This window comes from Oncorhynchus keta, chromosome 11 (assembly GCF_023373465.1).
Source record: "Oncorhynchus keta strain PuntledgeMale-10-30-2019 chromosome 11, Oket_V2, whole genome shotgun sequence".
Classification (NCBI taxonomy): domain Eukaryota; kingdom Metazoa; phylum Chordata; class Actinopteri; order Salmoniformes; family Salmonidae; genus Oncorhynchus; species Oncorhynchus keta.
In genome coordinates this window covers 24,542,735-24,556,760 of record NC_068431.1, presented here as the reverse complement: position 1 = coordinate 24,556,760, position 14,026 = coordinate 24,542,735, and the positions used below count along the sequence as shown (strand labels likewise).

General features: G+C 42.5%; 1 protein-coding gene across 1 annotated transcript in view; it reads left to right on the top strand.

Annotated features, from left to right (window-relative positions):
* The window catches only part of LOC118389964 (roundabout homolog 3), a 133,844-nt gene extending 122,992 nt beyond the window's left edge, over positions 1 to 10,852 (top strand). The window contains exons 20-27 of the mRNA XM_035780018.2: positions 4,209 to 4,496; positions 4,848 to 4,998; positions 6,630 to 6,854; positions 7,245 to 7,441; positions 7,732 to 7,848; positions 8,085 to 8,231; positions 8,605 to 8,753; positions 10,070 to 10,852. Coding sequence (XP_035635911.1) covers positions 4,209 to 4,496; positions 4,848 to 4,998; positions 6,630 to 6,854; positions 7,245 to 7,441; positions 7,732 to 7,848; positions 8,085 to 8,231; positions 8,605 to 8,753; positions 10,070 to 10,081 — 1,286 coding nt within the window. The 3' untranslated portion in view covers positions 10,082 to 10,852. The remainder of the gene's footprint in view (positions 1 to 4,208; positions 4,497 to 4,847; positions 4,999 to 6,629; positions 6,855 to 7,244; positions 7,442 to 7,731; positions 7,849 to 8,084; positions 8,232 to 8,604; positions 8,754 to 10,069) is intronic.
* Positions 10,853 to 14,026: the final 3,174 nt, after the last annotated feature.

Below are 14,026 nucleotides of genomic sequence, written 5' to 3'. Positions count from 1 at the left end.
CTCTAATAGACTATCAGTAATGAACAGAGCCTACATGTTGTAGATGTTATATCCACCACTCTAACAGGCTATCAGTAATGAACAGAGCCTACATGTTTTAGATGTTATATCCACCACTCTAACAGGCTATCAGCAATGAACAGAGCCTACATGTTGTAGATGTTATATCCACCACTCTAATAGACTATCAGCAATGAACAGAGCCTACATGTTGTAGATGTTATATCCACCACTCTAATAGACTATCAGCAATGAACAGAGCCTACATGTTGTAGATGTTATATCCACCACTCTAATAGACTATCAGCAATGAACAGAGCCTACATGTTGTAGATGTTATATCCACCACTCTAATAGACTATCAGCAATGAACAGAGCCTACATGTTGTAGATGTTATATCCACCACTCTAATAGGCTATCAGCAATGAACAGAGCCTACATGTTGTAGATGTTATATCCACCACTCTAATAGACTATCAGTAATGAACAGAGCCTACATGTTGTAGATGTTATATCCACCACTCTAATAGACTATCAGTAATGAACAAAGCCTACATGTTGTAGATGTTATATCCACCACTCTAATAGACTATCAGTAATGAACAAAGCCTACATGTTGTAGATGTTATATCCACCACTCTAATAGACTATCAGCAATACATGTTTTAGATGTTATATCCACCACTCTAATAGGCTATCAGCAATGAACAGAGCCTACATGTTGTAGATGTTATATCCACCACTCTAATAGACTATCAGTAATGAACAAAGAGCCTACATGTTTTAGATGTTATATCCACCACTCTAATAGGCTATCAGTAATGAACAGAGCCTACATGTTTTAGATGTTATATCCACCACTCTAACAGGCTATCAGCAGAGCCTACATGTTGTAGAGCCACCACGTGTAATGAACAGAGCCTGTAGATGTTATATCCACCACTCTAATAGGCTATCAGTAATGAACAAAGCCTACATGTTGTAGATGTTATATCCACCACTCTAATAGACTATCAGTAATGAACAGAGCCTACATGTTGTAGATGTTATATCCACCACTCTAATAGGCTATCAGTAATGAACAAAGCCTACATGTTGTAGATGTTATATCCACCACTCTAACAGGCCATCGGTAATGAACAGAGCCTACATGTTGTAGATGTTATATCCACCACTCTAACAGGCCATCGGTAATGAACAGAGCCTACATGTTGTAGAAGTTTTATCCACCACTCGTTGGCAATCCCCGTTATAGTTTACAGGGAAACTGAAATGTTCCCAGACGGCAGACCTGAATGATACTGGGGCGTCTTCTAGTTCTGGCTCGCCAATGCTTGCCATATTGCTCCTTTGCATTTAGCTAACTGCTAATTCCTTCATAAGATAATTGCTGCTACGACGGTCTCAGCTCTGTTCTCGCTGGACTGAAATAACTAATGAGCTGCAGACAACTATCAACAACTTTATTACTATGTGGATATTTATCCCATGCTAATTTAAACGTCATTGGTTTATGCAGTAATATTCTTTTTACAATGAAATATATATACATATATTTTCCTAGCTATGATATATGATTAATGTATTGTTTGGTTCGCAGTACGTTCTGAACCGTGCACAGTGGACCCTGTACCGAACTGTTCAATACAAATACATGGACCGTTTCACCCCTAACTGTAACTGTAATTATGATCCACGTCACAAAAAGCATTACAAAACTACAATCAAAAATAAATATAAACATCTTGGCATTAAATGGAGTCGGGAGTTTAGAAGACTGCCTGATGAAGAATGGATGACTGTATTAGCTATAGAGGCAATGCTTCTAAAATGGCTTTGGCCTAGATTTGAGATTTTATTCATCTTGAAAATCTGAAATGATGTATGCGCTGCAAAGAAATACAATAGGCACCCTTATATAGTCTGAAACAGCAGACTTTTCTTGGCGTACAGCATTCAGATTCCCTTTGCGGAAGCCTACTTAAGCTTTGTGTAGCCAGTTGGCAGTCTGTGTCGATGCAATCATTTGTTTTTGTTTTAATGTTTTCCAAAATGATTTTGCTTTTGGTGTTGATTAGGAACCGTGTCTAAAAAGCCAATACTTGTGAGCTGGTCCTAGTGATTGGGCCTGTTTGAGAGGCGAAAAGCGTTCCTCTACTATAGAGACTCAACTTGGGGGCATGTGCTAAGAAAAATATTATAGATAAGCCCTCACCTGGCTCCTCTTGAAGCAAAGTCACACCATCCTCCATCAAATGTGGACCTACAGACAAAACCTTCAACATGACTCAGTATCGGTTCAAGCAAAGGGATATCGGGGACATAGGGGCAAAACAAAAGACAGAAAAGAAGGAAAAAGAAGGAACAAAAGATCTTACAAAAATTGAGAAAGTCCTAAAATGTCTCACAGATCCGGTATCAAAAATCCATGCATACTTTTTACAGATTATACACAAATATATCTCTGAACCTCATAGTTATCTATCTAGTTTAAAATGGGCCCAAAGAACCTCAAAAATGTAAAAACACTACATGACCAAGCCATACCAATTTTTGATGCCGGAAATCTGATTCTACAACGAGAGGTGCCGTGCATTCACATATTTTACTGTCAACTTTAGAGATGCAACTGCAGAAACTAATGTCCTACTGCAAGCCAGACACTGTCACTACCATGATGGCAGAAACGAGTAGTGGTGTCAAGCCTACACTCTACCTGGCGAGACAAAACCAGCTTCCTGAGGAGGAGCTGTCCATTGGCCAGGACACCCGCAACTACATAGGAAGCCAAGGCAAGCTGGATCTGAAGACCTATGCAGATGTCAGAAACTTATTTTCTTCTGCAGTAGACTACATGTTGCTGAAATTTACATTTGGAGATGTGCTCCTCCAGCATGCAGTGGTCGCTGACATTGCCAACAGGCTGACTGCCAAGTTCTCATCCCTCAACTTTGTCATGGCACGCTTTCCCTGCATTATTCCTGAGGGAGCCTCTGTTCATCTGTTGGAAGATGAGTTTAGACTCTATCAGTCAACAACATTTGAGCAGAGTCTGGTCAACATGCGCAAGAATCAGGCCTGAAGAGAAATCAGCACAATGATTAGGGGGGGCAACCTTTTGGCTGTGATGCTGGGGATATTGGTCATATTCCACAGCAATGCAGACTGCGAACGAATATTCAGTCTTGTTTCCAAGAACAAAACCTAGTACAGCCTCCCTCAGTACAGACATGCTGAGTGCCCTCGTTACCAAGAAGGTTTCAATGATTGCCAGAGGAACTGTTTGCCACAGAGAAGTCTACCCTGATGCCCTGCTGCGTAAGGCTAAATCTGCTAGCTACCAGGTAAAGCTGTCTAGGAAAGGATTTCCTGAACATTTGAAGGTCTCCAGAAGATTTGTTCTCACCCACTGTTTCCTATCATAGCTTTTTTGTTTTTATTATGGATAACGTGTTTATTTGACACTGATGCACTGCTTCAAACATTTGTTATTCTTATGAGTTAAAAAAATATGTTTGTTTTGTACGTAAATAAATAACTATTGTTTGTTTGATCAAATAAAAAAGAAGAATAAAGGCCCTTTGTGTGTTCGTTCAAATTAGATGGGGTGGCAGGTAACCTAGTGGTTAGAGTGTTGGGCCAGTAACCGAAAGGTTGCTGGATTGACTCCCCAAGCTGACAAGTTAAAAATCTGTCATTCTGCCCCTGAACAAGAATTTGTTCTTAAGTGACTTGCCTAGTAAAATATATTGTTAGTGACTTTTACCATATGTGTAAATGGAATGCTGTCAAGAAAGAAAGTATTCCAAACAAACGAGCGTGCTACACGCGTGAGTTGATTCTTCAATTTCCTGCGTGCGTCTGGTAAAATGCTGGACAGGGTTGGCAGGTCTGAATATCTTCTGCAAACCAAACAGGTTGAATTGTTGTACTTTTATATTTTCTTGTGCTTAACTAACTACTGTATCCTGTATACAGTGCATTCGGAAAAAGACACCTTGACCTTTTCCACATTTTGTTATGTGAATACATTGTATGTCATGGTAACTGTTTTGGGTAATACAAGAATCGCTTAACTCACATAACAATACTAACTCTGCAGTCGAATAACAAATGAATTCTCCTTACCATAAGTCAGTTACCACATAAGTTACCACCTGTCACCTGAATCTGACTTCTCACTTCTTCTGACCGCTCTCACCACCAGAAGCGGGCATCTCTAACTACTTGAACCAGACAGAGAAGTACAGCACGGGCAGCTCCAATGAAGGTCCTATCTACAGCACCATCGACCCCAACGCCGAGGACCTGTGTAGCTTCAACAGCCCCTACTCCTCCACCACGCCCTACGCCAGCACTCCCATCATGCCTTTCACCAATCAGACGCTCCAGGGCTCTCACAGCCCCACAGAGCAAGATGGCAGCCACTGGATCACCCAGCCCGCCGGACCCTCTTCCCAGTACGCCCAGCCCGAGCGCTGCAGGGCGGACTGCGGTAAGACAGTGTTTAAGACAGTGTTTCCATTGGTAAATGGTTCAGGGTGGGGCACCAAGACCCCAAAGCAACATTCACAAAATGTAAACATAATAACTGGAGGCACCTTGACATTTTTGGAGCCATGAAACTGTATTATGGTACCTACTAGCTAGCAACAAGAGAGGTAGCGGTAGCTAACCTACTGTGTAACACTGATTCATGTCTCCAAAAATGACAAGGGATCTCCAGTTATGTTTCCATTTTGCGGTTTGTGACATATACCCTTTTCAAGAATATTAAAATTCATTTAGAGACCTTAGGACCTCCATTGAACAGCACTAAACCAGCTCTTTGTGTGTCTATGTCTAGGTAAACCCAAGCAGAAGTCCATGGGGAAGGCGGTGAAGACCCCCTCTCTAAAATGGACTGAAGCCCTCCCCCCGCCCCCCTCATCTGGGGAGCTGGAGCAGTGTGTGGTAGAGGATATGCCCATGGATGACCATGAGGACATGGAGCTAGGGTAAGCACACAGACACACATGACTACACATAAGCGTGAACACATGTGCACACGCACACTCTTACGATGTCTGGCATAACACACACCAACTAAACATACACATCAGTTACACCATCTTCTTGCTAACTTTGAGGTCAGACTGATTGAGGTATGGTAGCTCTCTCATGTAACCTCTGTGAACAATCTTTAATAGGTCTGTATACTGTCCTATGGACCTTTGACTCGCTCACACTCTTGGCCCATGTCCTTGCACTCTCAGGCACCCACTGACACATAGTGGTGGGCCAGGGCTTTGTATGGAGGTTAATGACGTTAGCCTTACGTTGCCTTTCTGTCTGACAGGACAGTCTCTTCTTTGGTCTCTCTCTGTTAACCCGTTGCTAGCTCTGGACCTCAATGCACCTTTTATTCCAGGTCCCCGCTGAACCACATTACTGTCACACTGCAAAATGGATACACACGCATTCGCCTACATACATAGTCACACATGCATGCACACACACACTTCATATAACACAGTATTGTCAAGGCCAGCAAGTCAGTATTCATAACATTCTGGCAAAGGGAACCATTCACTTATCGCTCCTAAATGCCACTCACTCCTCTAGAATAGGCTAGCAGCTCAACTAAAGCAGCCATGAGGCTTAGAAACTTCGACCTCTAAGCATTTCTGACAGCTAGATTACATTGGCACTATCCAAGAATCTAGCAGGCAGTTAGAAATTTAGCCACCATTCCCAAGTCCCAACCCTCATACACATTGACCCCGTTAGCTAATGACATTAGCCTACGTTAGCCCGTTCCCCTTCTCATGTTCTTTTCTCCTGGTCACCAGAACAAAGTAATCATTCAGCAGCCTTCTCATGCACCGCCCTCCCCAGCGGTTAGCCATAAGCTGTTAGCAGAGATTGGTGATGAACGCACGATAACAGCGTTAACCTATGAGTTAGCCCCTGTGGCTAGCTGAGAGGAACGTTGGCCTGGCATTATGACATTAACTAGCTTACTCCCTGGCCTCGGCCATTTCCTCCATGATGTACACACACATGAACGCACTTGGCACTCACACACGCGCACACACATACTTCTCTGCCAAACACAAATGTATAAATACTGATTCCATGCACACGTATGAAAAACATAGCTGAAAAACATTTCCCATGTTGTGAAGAAGCCAGTTCAGTTTAATGGAAATGCCTTGGGCATAGAAGGACATGGAATGTGATTCTTTTCACCCAGGTGAAGTCTCTTGTTCAGACATGGCCCTCAGCAGACTTGTAGCAGGTATAGTGTTGCCCACAGGGAAGACTGTCTAATAATGCTGTAGAGCAGTGGAAATCAATACGGTGCAGACAAATACTGTAGGCATTAGAGAGGGAGGGCCACCCATAGAATTAGGAATTAGAATAATTAATAATTGAATAGGATCTTATTGGAGCCACCATCGTGACTCTTTTATAATGGTCCAGATTGAAATTGCCCTCAGACACAGATCTAAGAACAGTTTATCCTACCCAATCCTGACCATTAATAAGGAAAATGTAAAAACTGACCACTAATCATTTTCTCTAAGGTCCACGTCATCCTCCTCTGTCTAAAGTGAACCTATGGAATAATTACATTTAATCGCAGGTCTGATGAGGAAGAGTGGTGCCCGCCCCTTCCGGAAAGAACCTATCTGATCGAGGGCTGCGAGGCAGGTCCCGCCACTCCCCTCAGGGGTGACGCCTCGTCCCCCGCAACCTCCTATAGTCACCAGTCCACCGCCACCCTCACGCCGTCGCCCAGAGAGGAGAGCCGCCATCCACCCCACAATACAGCACGCCTTCACCACCTTGATGGGCAGCAGCTAGCATGGTATGACATGACAAAACAGTCAAATTCTAAAAGTCACATAATTTATGTACAAACACATGGTTTGATGCCATTCCATTTGCTCCATTACCAGCCATTATTATGAGCCATGCTCCACTCAGCAGCCTCGACTGATACTAATGGGGATGGCAGTGAATATCTCCTGTTCACATTAATAAGGTGGTAATAACATAGGTATAATCATTGCTTTGGTATGGTAATTGCCCAATGTCATTAACAGCAGATAACACAATGCTCATGATATGAGCAGTAAAATCCCCACTCAAATAAACAAAACAATAATTCAATTGTGTAACACTTTCATCGTCGTAAAATATCAGAAGTATGTCATTGCTATTGCTAACCACCCACTCTTTCTTTGCCGTTATACAGTAGGTTACCTTGCGGTCCCGTCCCAGTGCCCCGGGCGCCCAGCCCGCCCCTCACGCAGTCCAACCCCAACCTCTCAGCCCAGCAACACGGTGAGGGCTCTGAGGTGGGCACACCGCTCCGCAACAGCTTGGCCCACCGCCGTGACCTCAGCCAAGGGGCAGCACTGAGTGCCGACAATGTCAGCTCCAGCACACCTGGTCAGTGATGCTTACCGCTCTGTGCAAACACACACGAGTGAATGCACCACATACGGATGTGCATAAACACATACATTCAAGTCAGAAGTGCACGCACATGCATGTACACACACAGCAAATGTATTACATTTATATCCAGTATGTAATTCATGTTATTCGTAACACCTAAACAATCAGCTGAAATTACATAAAGCATTGCAATGTTGTTATTTATCCATGTATAGTGCTTCAAAGGACCAATGTCCAATTACCTTCTAGTAATGTTTTCTGTCTTTCTGGCTGACCTACAGTGAGAGCTCAGCCCTCCCCAGCTGACAACACACACACTCCCCCCGGCCTGAAGTCTCGAGTGAAAAAGAAGACTTCCAAAAGCGGAGCTTACAGAAGAGAGGTGCTTAACCAAGGAGGTGAGTGTGTGTGTGTGAGCATATATTCCTTGATTTGTTTGTTCACACACACGCACGCACAAACGCAAACACACACACATGTGCGTGTGTGTGTGAGTGAACAAACAATCAATATGTTGGGCATGAGCATGTCTCTGTGTGCGTAAAGCCTACATTATTGCCTATATGTTTATATATTTACTGGTCTTCCAGTGCAGTCCAACCCTTACCTGTTGTCCATGTGTCTTCTCCTCAAGACCTCCCTCCTCCACCAGAGCCACCTCCAGAGAATGGAGCAGTGCGGTGCCCAGCAAGGGCTGTAGACTGTGGCCAAGCATCCCTGGACAGAGAGGGAGAAAGGAGCACCCCTTCCAGGAAGGGATCAGGACAGAGACGCCGAGATGGTGAGTGGTGCAGATACTGAAGATACACATGCACAGTCTCATATTCACAACACACACACAAGCACAGCCAGAGCCTTTGCAGTTGCTTATTAGCACTGACTCCCAAACAGTCACTCTTTCACCCAGAAAATATTAATTCACACAAATAATAATACATAAATCAATTATGCTCATAAACCCGTTCTCACACACACACAATAACATATGAATACATTTAATTTCACAAATCCATCCATTAAAACTCTTATCACTTCCTCTTTCCTTCAAGACCCTCTTTCATCAGTAGAATAGCCATTTGTCTCACTCTCCATTCCCAATATGGAAATCCCTGACCCTAATTCTCCCCTTTCCTCCAATCCCATCTCCTCCACAGATGAGGACCTGATCCCGTACAGCAAGCCCAGCTACCTGGCGGGGCGGGGGTGTCAGATGTCCAGTAACTGCTCCACTACAGGAAGCTCCTCGTCGCGGGGCTCCACGGGGTCACGAGGGGGTCCCGGCTCAGGCAGGAAACGCAACGAGGTGAGACAAGGGTTCTGGTTCTTGGGAGCCACAATACCTGTTGTTTTTTTCTTCTCTCTGGCATTTAGTTTAGGAATAGTGGTAATACAAGGGGACCATGATTGGTTCTATTGGGAGCTACAATGTCTACTGGAGTTCAGTGGTTAATAGAGGGGTGACTGGGGAGCCAGTTGCGGGTTACCCCTCTTTCTGTCATTGTGCTGAGCCTTATGTTTCCACTTGGACAGATCGGTTGAATGGGGTATCTGTGTGATTGGGGAGTGAGTTGTTCTTTATCCCTCCAGTGGGGGATACGTTTTGTGTGACTCCCTCAGATCTTGACTTCCTCGATTAACGGCCAATCCCTCGGGTGATTACAGAGTCAAGTAATCCATGAAGGACGAACCAGAGCTGCTCCCATAGGGCGGTTGACTAGCGTTTGGGTTACAGTGAGATAGATAGAGCTGAATAGGGGTTTTGCCCTGGTTTAGAAACATTTTATGATGGTTATTAGTAAAAATGTGGGTCACTTTTCTCCCAAAAGTGTATGCTTAAAAGCAGCCGAGTAAAGTACTTAAATAAAAAATACTTTAACATACTACCTAAGCTGCTTTTCAGGGTATCTGTACTTTATTTTATCATTTATATTTTTTACAACTTTTGCTTTTACAACATTTTAAAGAACATTTATGTGCTACATTTTCTCTGACTCCCAAAAGTACTATTTTTTTTAACACTTAACGGGACAGGAAAATTATCCAATTTACACACTTATCAAGAGAACATCCCTGGTGAAATTACTGCCTCTGATCTGGCAGACTCACAAAACCCCACATGCTTCGTTTGTAAATTATGACTGACTGTGTACCTGCCTATCTGTAAATTAAAATAACAAGATAATCGTGGTGTCTGGTTTGCTTATTATAAGGAATTTGAAATGATTCATACTTTTACTTTTGATACTTAAGTATATTTTAGCAATTACATTTACTTTTGATACTTAAGTATATTTAAAACCAAATACTATTTTTTATATTAAAGAATCTTTACTTTCACTCAAGTATGACAATTGGGTACTTTTTCCATGACTGCTTAAAAGCCACCTCCTTGGGGTTTTTAAGGTCCTGTCATTTAGTTGTGTATCTGGTTATGGGTTCTGTTTTGAAAATAAATGAACAAATAAATACATGTTGTTATATTCAAAACTAGCGATGTAGACTACCATTTTGATTTATGAGACATGCTTTGTGAGAGCTCCTTAATGTTATGTGCAGATAATCATTTCTGCGTTTCCCCCCTTTGATTCCTATTTTGACACGTCTGTCTGTCTGTTGCAGGAAATGAGATAAGTGGATACCGGAAGACTCGCAGAAAACAAAACACCTTTGTCATTCGACGTTCCTTTGATGCCTCCCATTTTCTTTCTTCGATCAAAGCAAACAGAAATAAATGAAGATCACTTTCTGAAGAACAATGGAATAAGAACAGATTTTCATAAATTGTTTTATATTATTATGATTATTTATGACTCTTGGGCTCGGCCCATATTCATTTGCAAATAGCCATTGCTGTACTGTTTTTACGTGGACTCTGGATAAAGGGAAAGAAAAAGTATATTGTATTTATAAGGAAAAACACATGTATAAAAAGGTCATGTCTTGAATGTGCCAACGTCATTTTGTAGAACTGTATACCGTTCGGAAAGCATAAAGACTATTGCACTCTTGTTGTGGTTCAGAAACAACAAATATGAAGCACAAAGTGTGTTCATGTCAGGCAGCCGGCCGGACAGATGAACCTGCAGGGGTCCTCGTCCACTCAGGACGACTTTGTCTATCTTCTCTGGATACCTATCGCCCGTGGTCCAATGAGAATATTATTTTAAAAGTTTTGTTTTATTTAATTTTTTACAGAGGAAGCTAGTTGTGAACCGACAGACCGACAACGTTGTGAAAAGATTGTAACCATCACTTTTGAAGGACTGTTGCTGCGATTGTGCGATGACTTGCATATTCTGTTAAAAGAACCAAAATAATCTGTTCTGTCAACTAACTTTCTGGTAGTCTTGTTGTTTTGTAATAATACAATAAAATACATTTGTTGACCAATAAATGGGAATGTTTTTGGACTTTACAAGTCATGTTTCATAACAATGTCTTGAAATAAGTTTACTGTGTACGACCCCCCACCACTTCTTTCCAAGTTAAATGAAAATGTAAAAGCTTAGCTGAAGTCATGTTTTCTTTATTTTCTTCCTGAGGCCTCTGACTATTCACAGTACTTTCCACCTGGTTGGATCTGCATGTAGAAGAATGCAATTCCCAGTGTGAGGGGCATTAACCCAGAGCAATAAATAACACGCACCCTCTCCTCTGCCCACCTGAGACATCACACACAACCATGAGGTTCCACACACACACAGACACAGACACACACACACACACACAAGATAGTGTCCTGGGAGTACTCTCATTGTGCCCCAGCAGTGAACTGAAAAAGGGCACGATATGTTGTCTTTGTACTGTACTGTAGCCTACTGTTGTGCCCTGGAAAAACAAGGCATGTTGCAGATCAAGGAGCTGGATCAAGGAGTAATTCAAATGGGAGTGGGAATGGGACTGCTCTCTGTGTAGTTAATTGGGATGCACTACTATGCAATTCAGGTCACAAGGGACACAGACAAAGACAGGAGACACACAGGTCTCCGAATTAACATATTCAGACCAACTCATATACCTATTATAGCTCAGCTCGACAGAGACTACCCTAAACAATGATGTACGACTGATATAAAGCACTTCTATCTTTATGTATCCCTAAACGCTGAATCGACTCGAGAACAAAATATACTGAGCTATCGCTGACAGACTAGCTCACAGGTCCTCTCAACGCACTGTAGACAGGGAAGAGCCTCTAGGACTCGCCCTCAAATCTCACCCCCACTTATCTCCCACCTTCATGGCATCCTGGAAGGCCCCTTTCCCGCCTTAAACCCCCCATTTCTCCCCTGTTGCCATTAATCATCCAGCTCATTCATTAGGCCAGTGTCAAGCCAGAAACGCCCACTAGAGAATGAGAGAATAGCCTGAGAAAGAAAGAGCAAGATGGAAGGATGAGGAGTTGGGGATTGGGTGGGTCATTAAAACCCCTGTCCCATCCAAGATGTCACATTCCAATTTCCATGTTAATTGCATGGCAGAGAAGAAATGGATGCTTTTGACTTTTAGGCAGACGTCTGTATGCAAAATGGGTCGCAAATAAAGCTGTATGCAGTCAAGAGGAAATGTGAGCAGAAGAAAATAATATTTATGTATGAATGTAAACTTTTGGGGATTGAACATTAGTTGATTGAGTTAGTATGTTTCAAGAGAAGAGTAGAGAAAGGAGAAGAGACGAGAGGAAGCTGGAGGGACCCTTCTGTCTCATCTGGTCCAGACCAGATCTGGGTCACAGAAGGCAGGCTCCCATGGGGTCTGACCAATTCACCATAGACTCTGATCACACAATGCACAGGAAACACCACCAACCAGGGCCAACCAAACACCCCCAATATGACACCACCACACAGCACTGAGTGTTGGGGGCAGCAGGTAGAGGCCAGCAGGTAGCCTAGTGATTAGAGCGTTGGACTAGTAACCGAAAGGTTGCAAGATCAAATCCCCAAGCTGACAAGGTAAAAATCTGTCGTTCTGTACCTGAACAAGGAAGTTAACCCACTGTTCCTAGGCTGTGATTGAAAATAAGAATTTGTTCTTAACTGGCTTGCCGAGTTAAATGAAGGTAAAATGAAAAACATTTACAGTTGACGGAAATTGGAAAATAACATAAACAAGTTTTAATGACTCCAACCTAAGTGTTTCAACCACTCCACAAATTTCTTGTTTACAAACTATAGTTTTGGCAAGTCGGTTAGGACATCTACTTGTGCATAACACAATTCATTTTTCCAACAATTGTTTAGAGACAAATTATTTCACTTATAATTCACTATATCACAATTCCAGTGGGTACACTAAGTTGACTGTCCCTTTAAACAGCTTGGAAAATTCCCGAAAATTATGTCATGGCTTTAGAAGCTTCTGATAGGCTAATTGACATAATTTGAGTCAATTGGAGGTGTACCTGTGGATGTATTTCAAGGCCTACCTTCAAACACAGTGCCTCTTTGCTTGACATCATGGGAAAGTCAAAAGAAATCAGCCAAGACCTCAGAAAAAAAATTGTAGACCTCCACAAGTCTGGTTGATCCTTGGGAGCAATTTCCAAATGTCTGAAGGTACCACGTTCATCTGTACAAACAATAGTATGCAAGTATAAACACCATGGGACTACGCAGCTGTCATACCCCTCAAGAAGGAGATACGTTCTGTCTCCTAGAGATTAACGTACTTTGGTACGAAAAGTGCAAATCAATCCCAGAACAACAGCAAAGGACCTTGTGAAGATGCTGGAGGAAACAGGTACAAAAGTATCTATATCCACAGTAAAACAAGTCCTATATCGACATAACCCTGAAAGGCTACTCAGCAAGGAAGAAGTCACTGCTCCAATACTGCCATTTTAAAGCCAGAATACGGTTTGCAACTGCACACGGGAACAAAGATTGTACTTTTTGGAGAATTGTTCTCTGGTCTGATGATACAAAAATAGAACTGTTTGGCCATAATGACAATCATTATGTTTGGAGGAAAAAGGGTGAGGCTTGCAAGCTGAAGAACACCCATCCCAACCGTGAAGCACGGGGTTGGCAGCATCATGTTGTGGGGGTGCTTTGCTGCAGCAGGGACTGGTGCACTTCACAAAATAGATGGCATTATGCGGAAGGAAAATTATGTGGATATATTGAAGCAACATCAAGACATCAGTCAGAAAGTTAAAGCTTGGTCGCAAATGGGTCTTCCCATGGGAAAATGGGATAATGATCCCAAGCATTAGTTGTGGCAAAACGACTTAAGGATAACAAAGTCAAGGTATTGGAGTGGCCATCACACAGCCCTGACCTCAATCCCATTGAAAATTTGTGTGCAGAACTGAAAAAGCGTGTGTGAGCAAGGAGGCCTACAAACCTGACTCAGTTACACCAGCTCTGTCAAGATGCATGGGCCAAAATTCACCCAATTTATTATGGGAAGCTTGTGGAAGGCTACCCGAAACGTTTGACCCAAGTTAAACAATTTAAAGTCAATGCTACCAAATACTAATTGAGTGAATGTAAACTTCTGACCCACCGGGAATGTGATGAAAGAAATAAAAAGCTGAAATAAATAATTCTCTACTATTATTCAGACATTTCA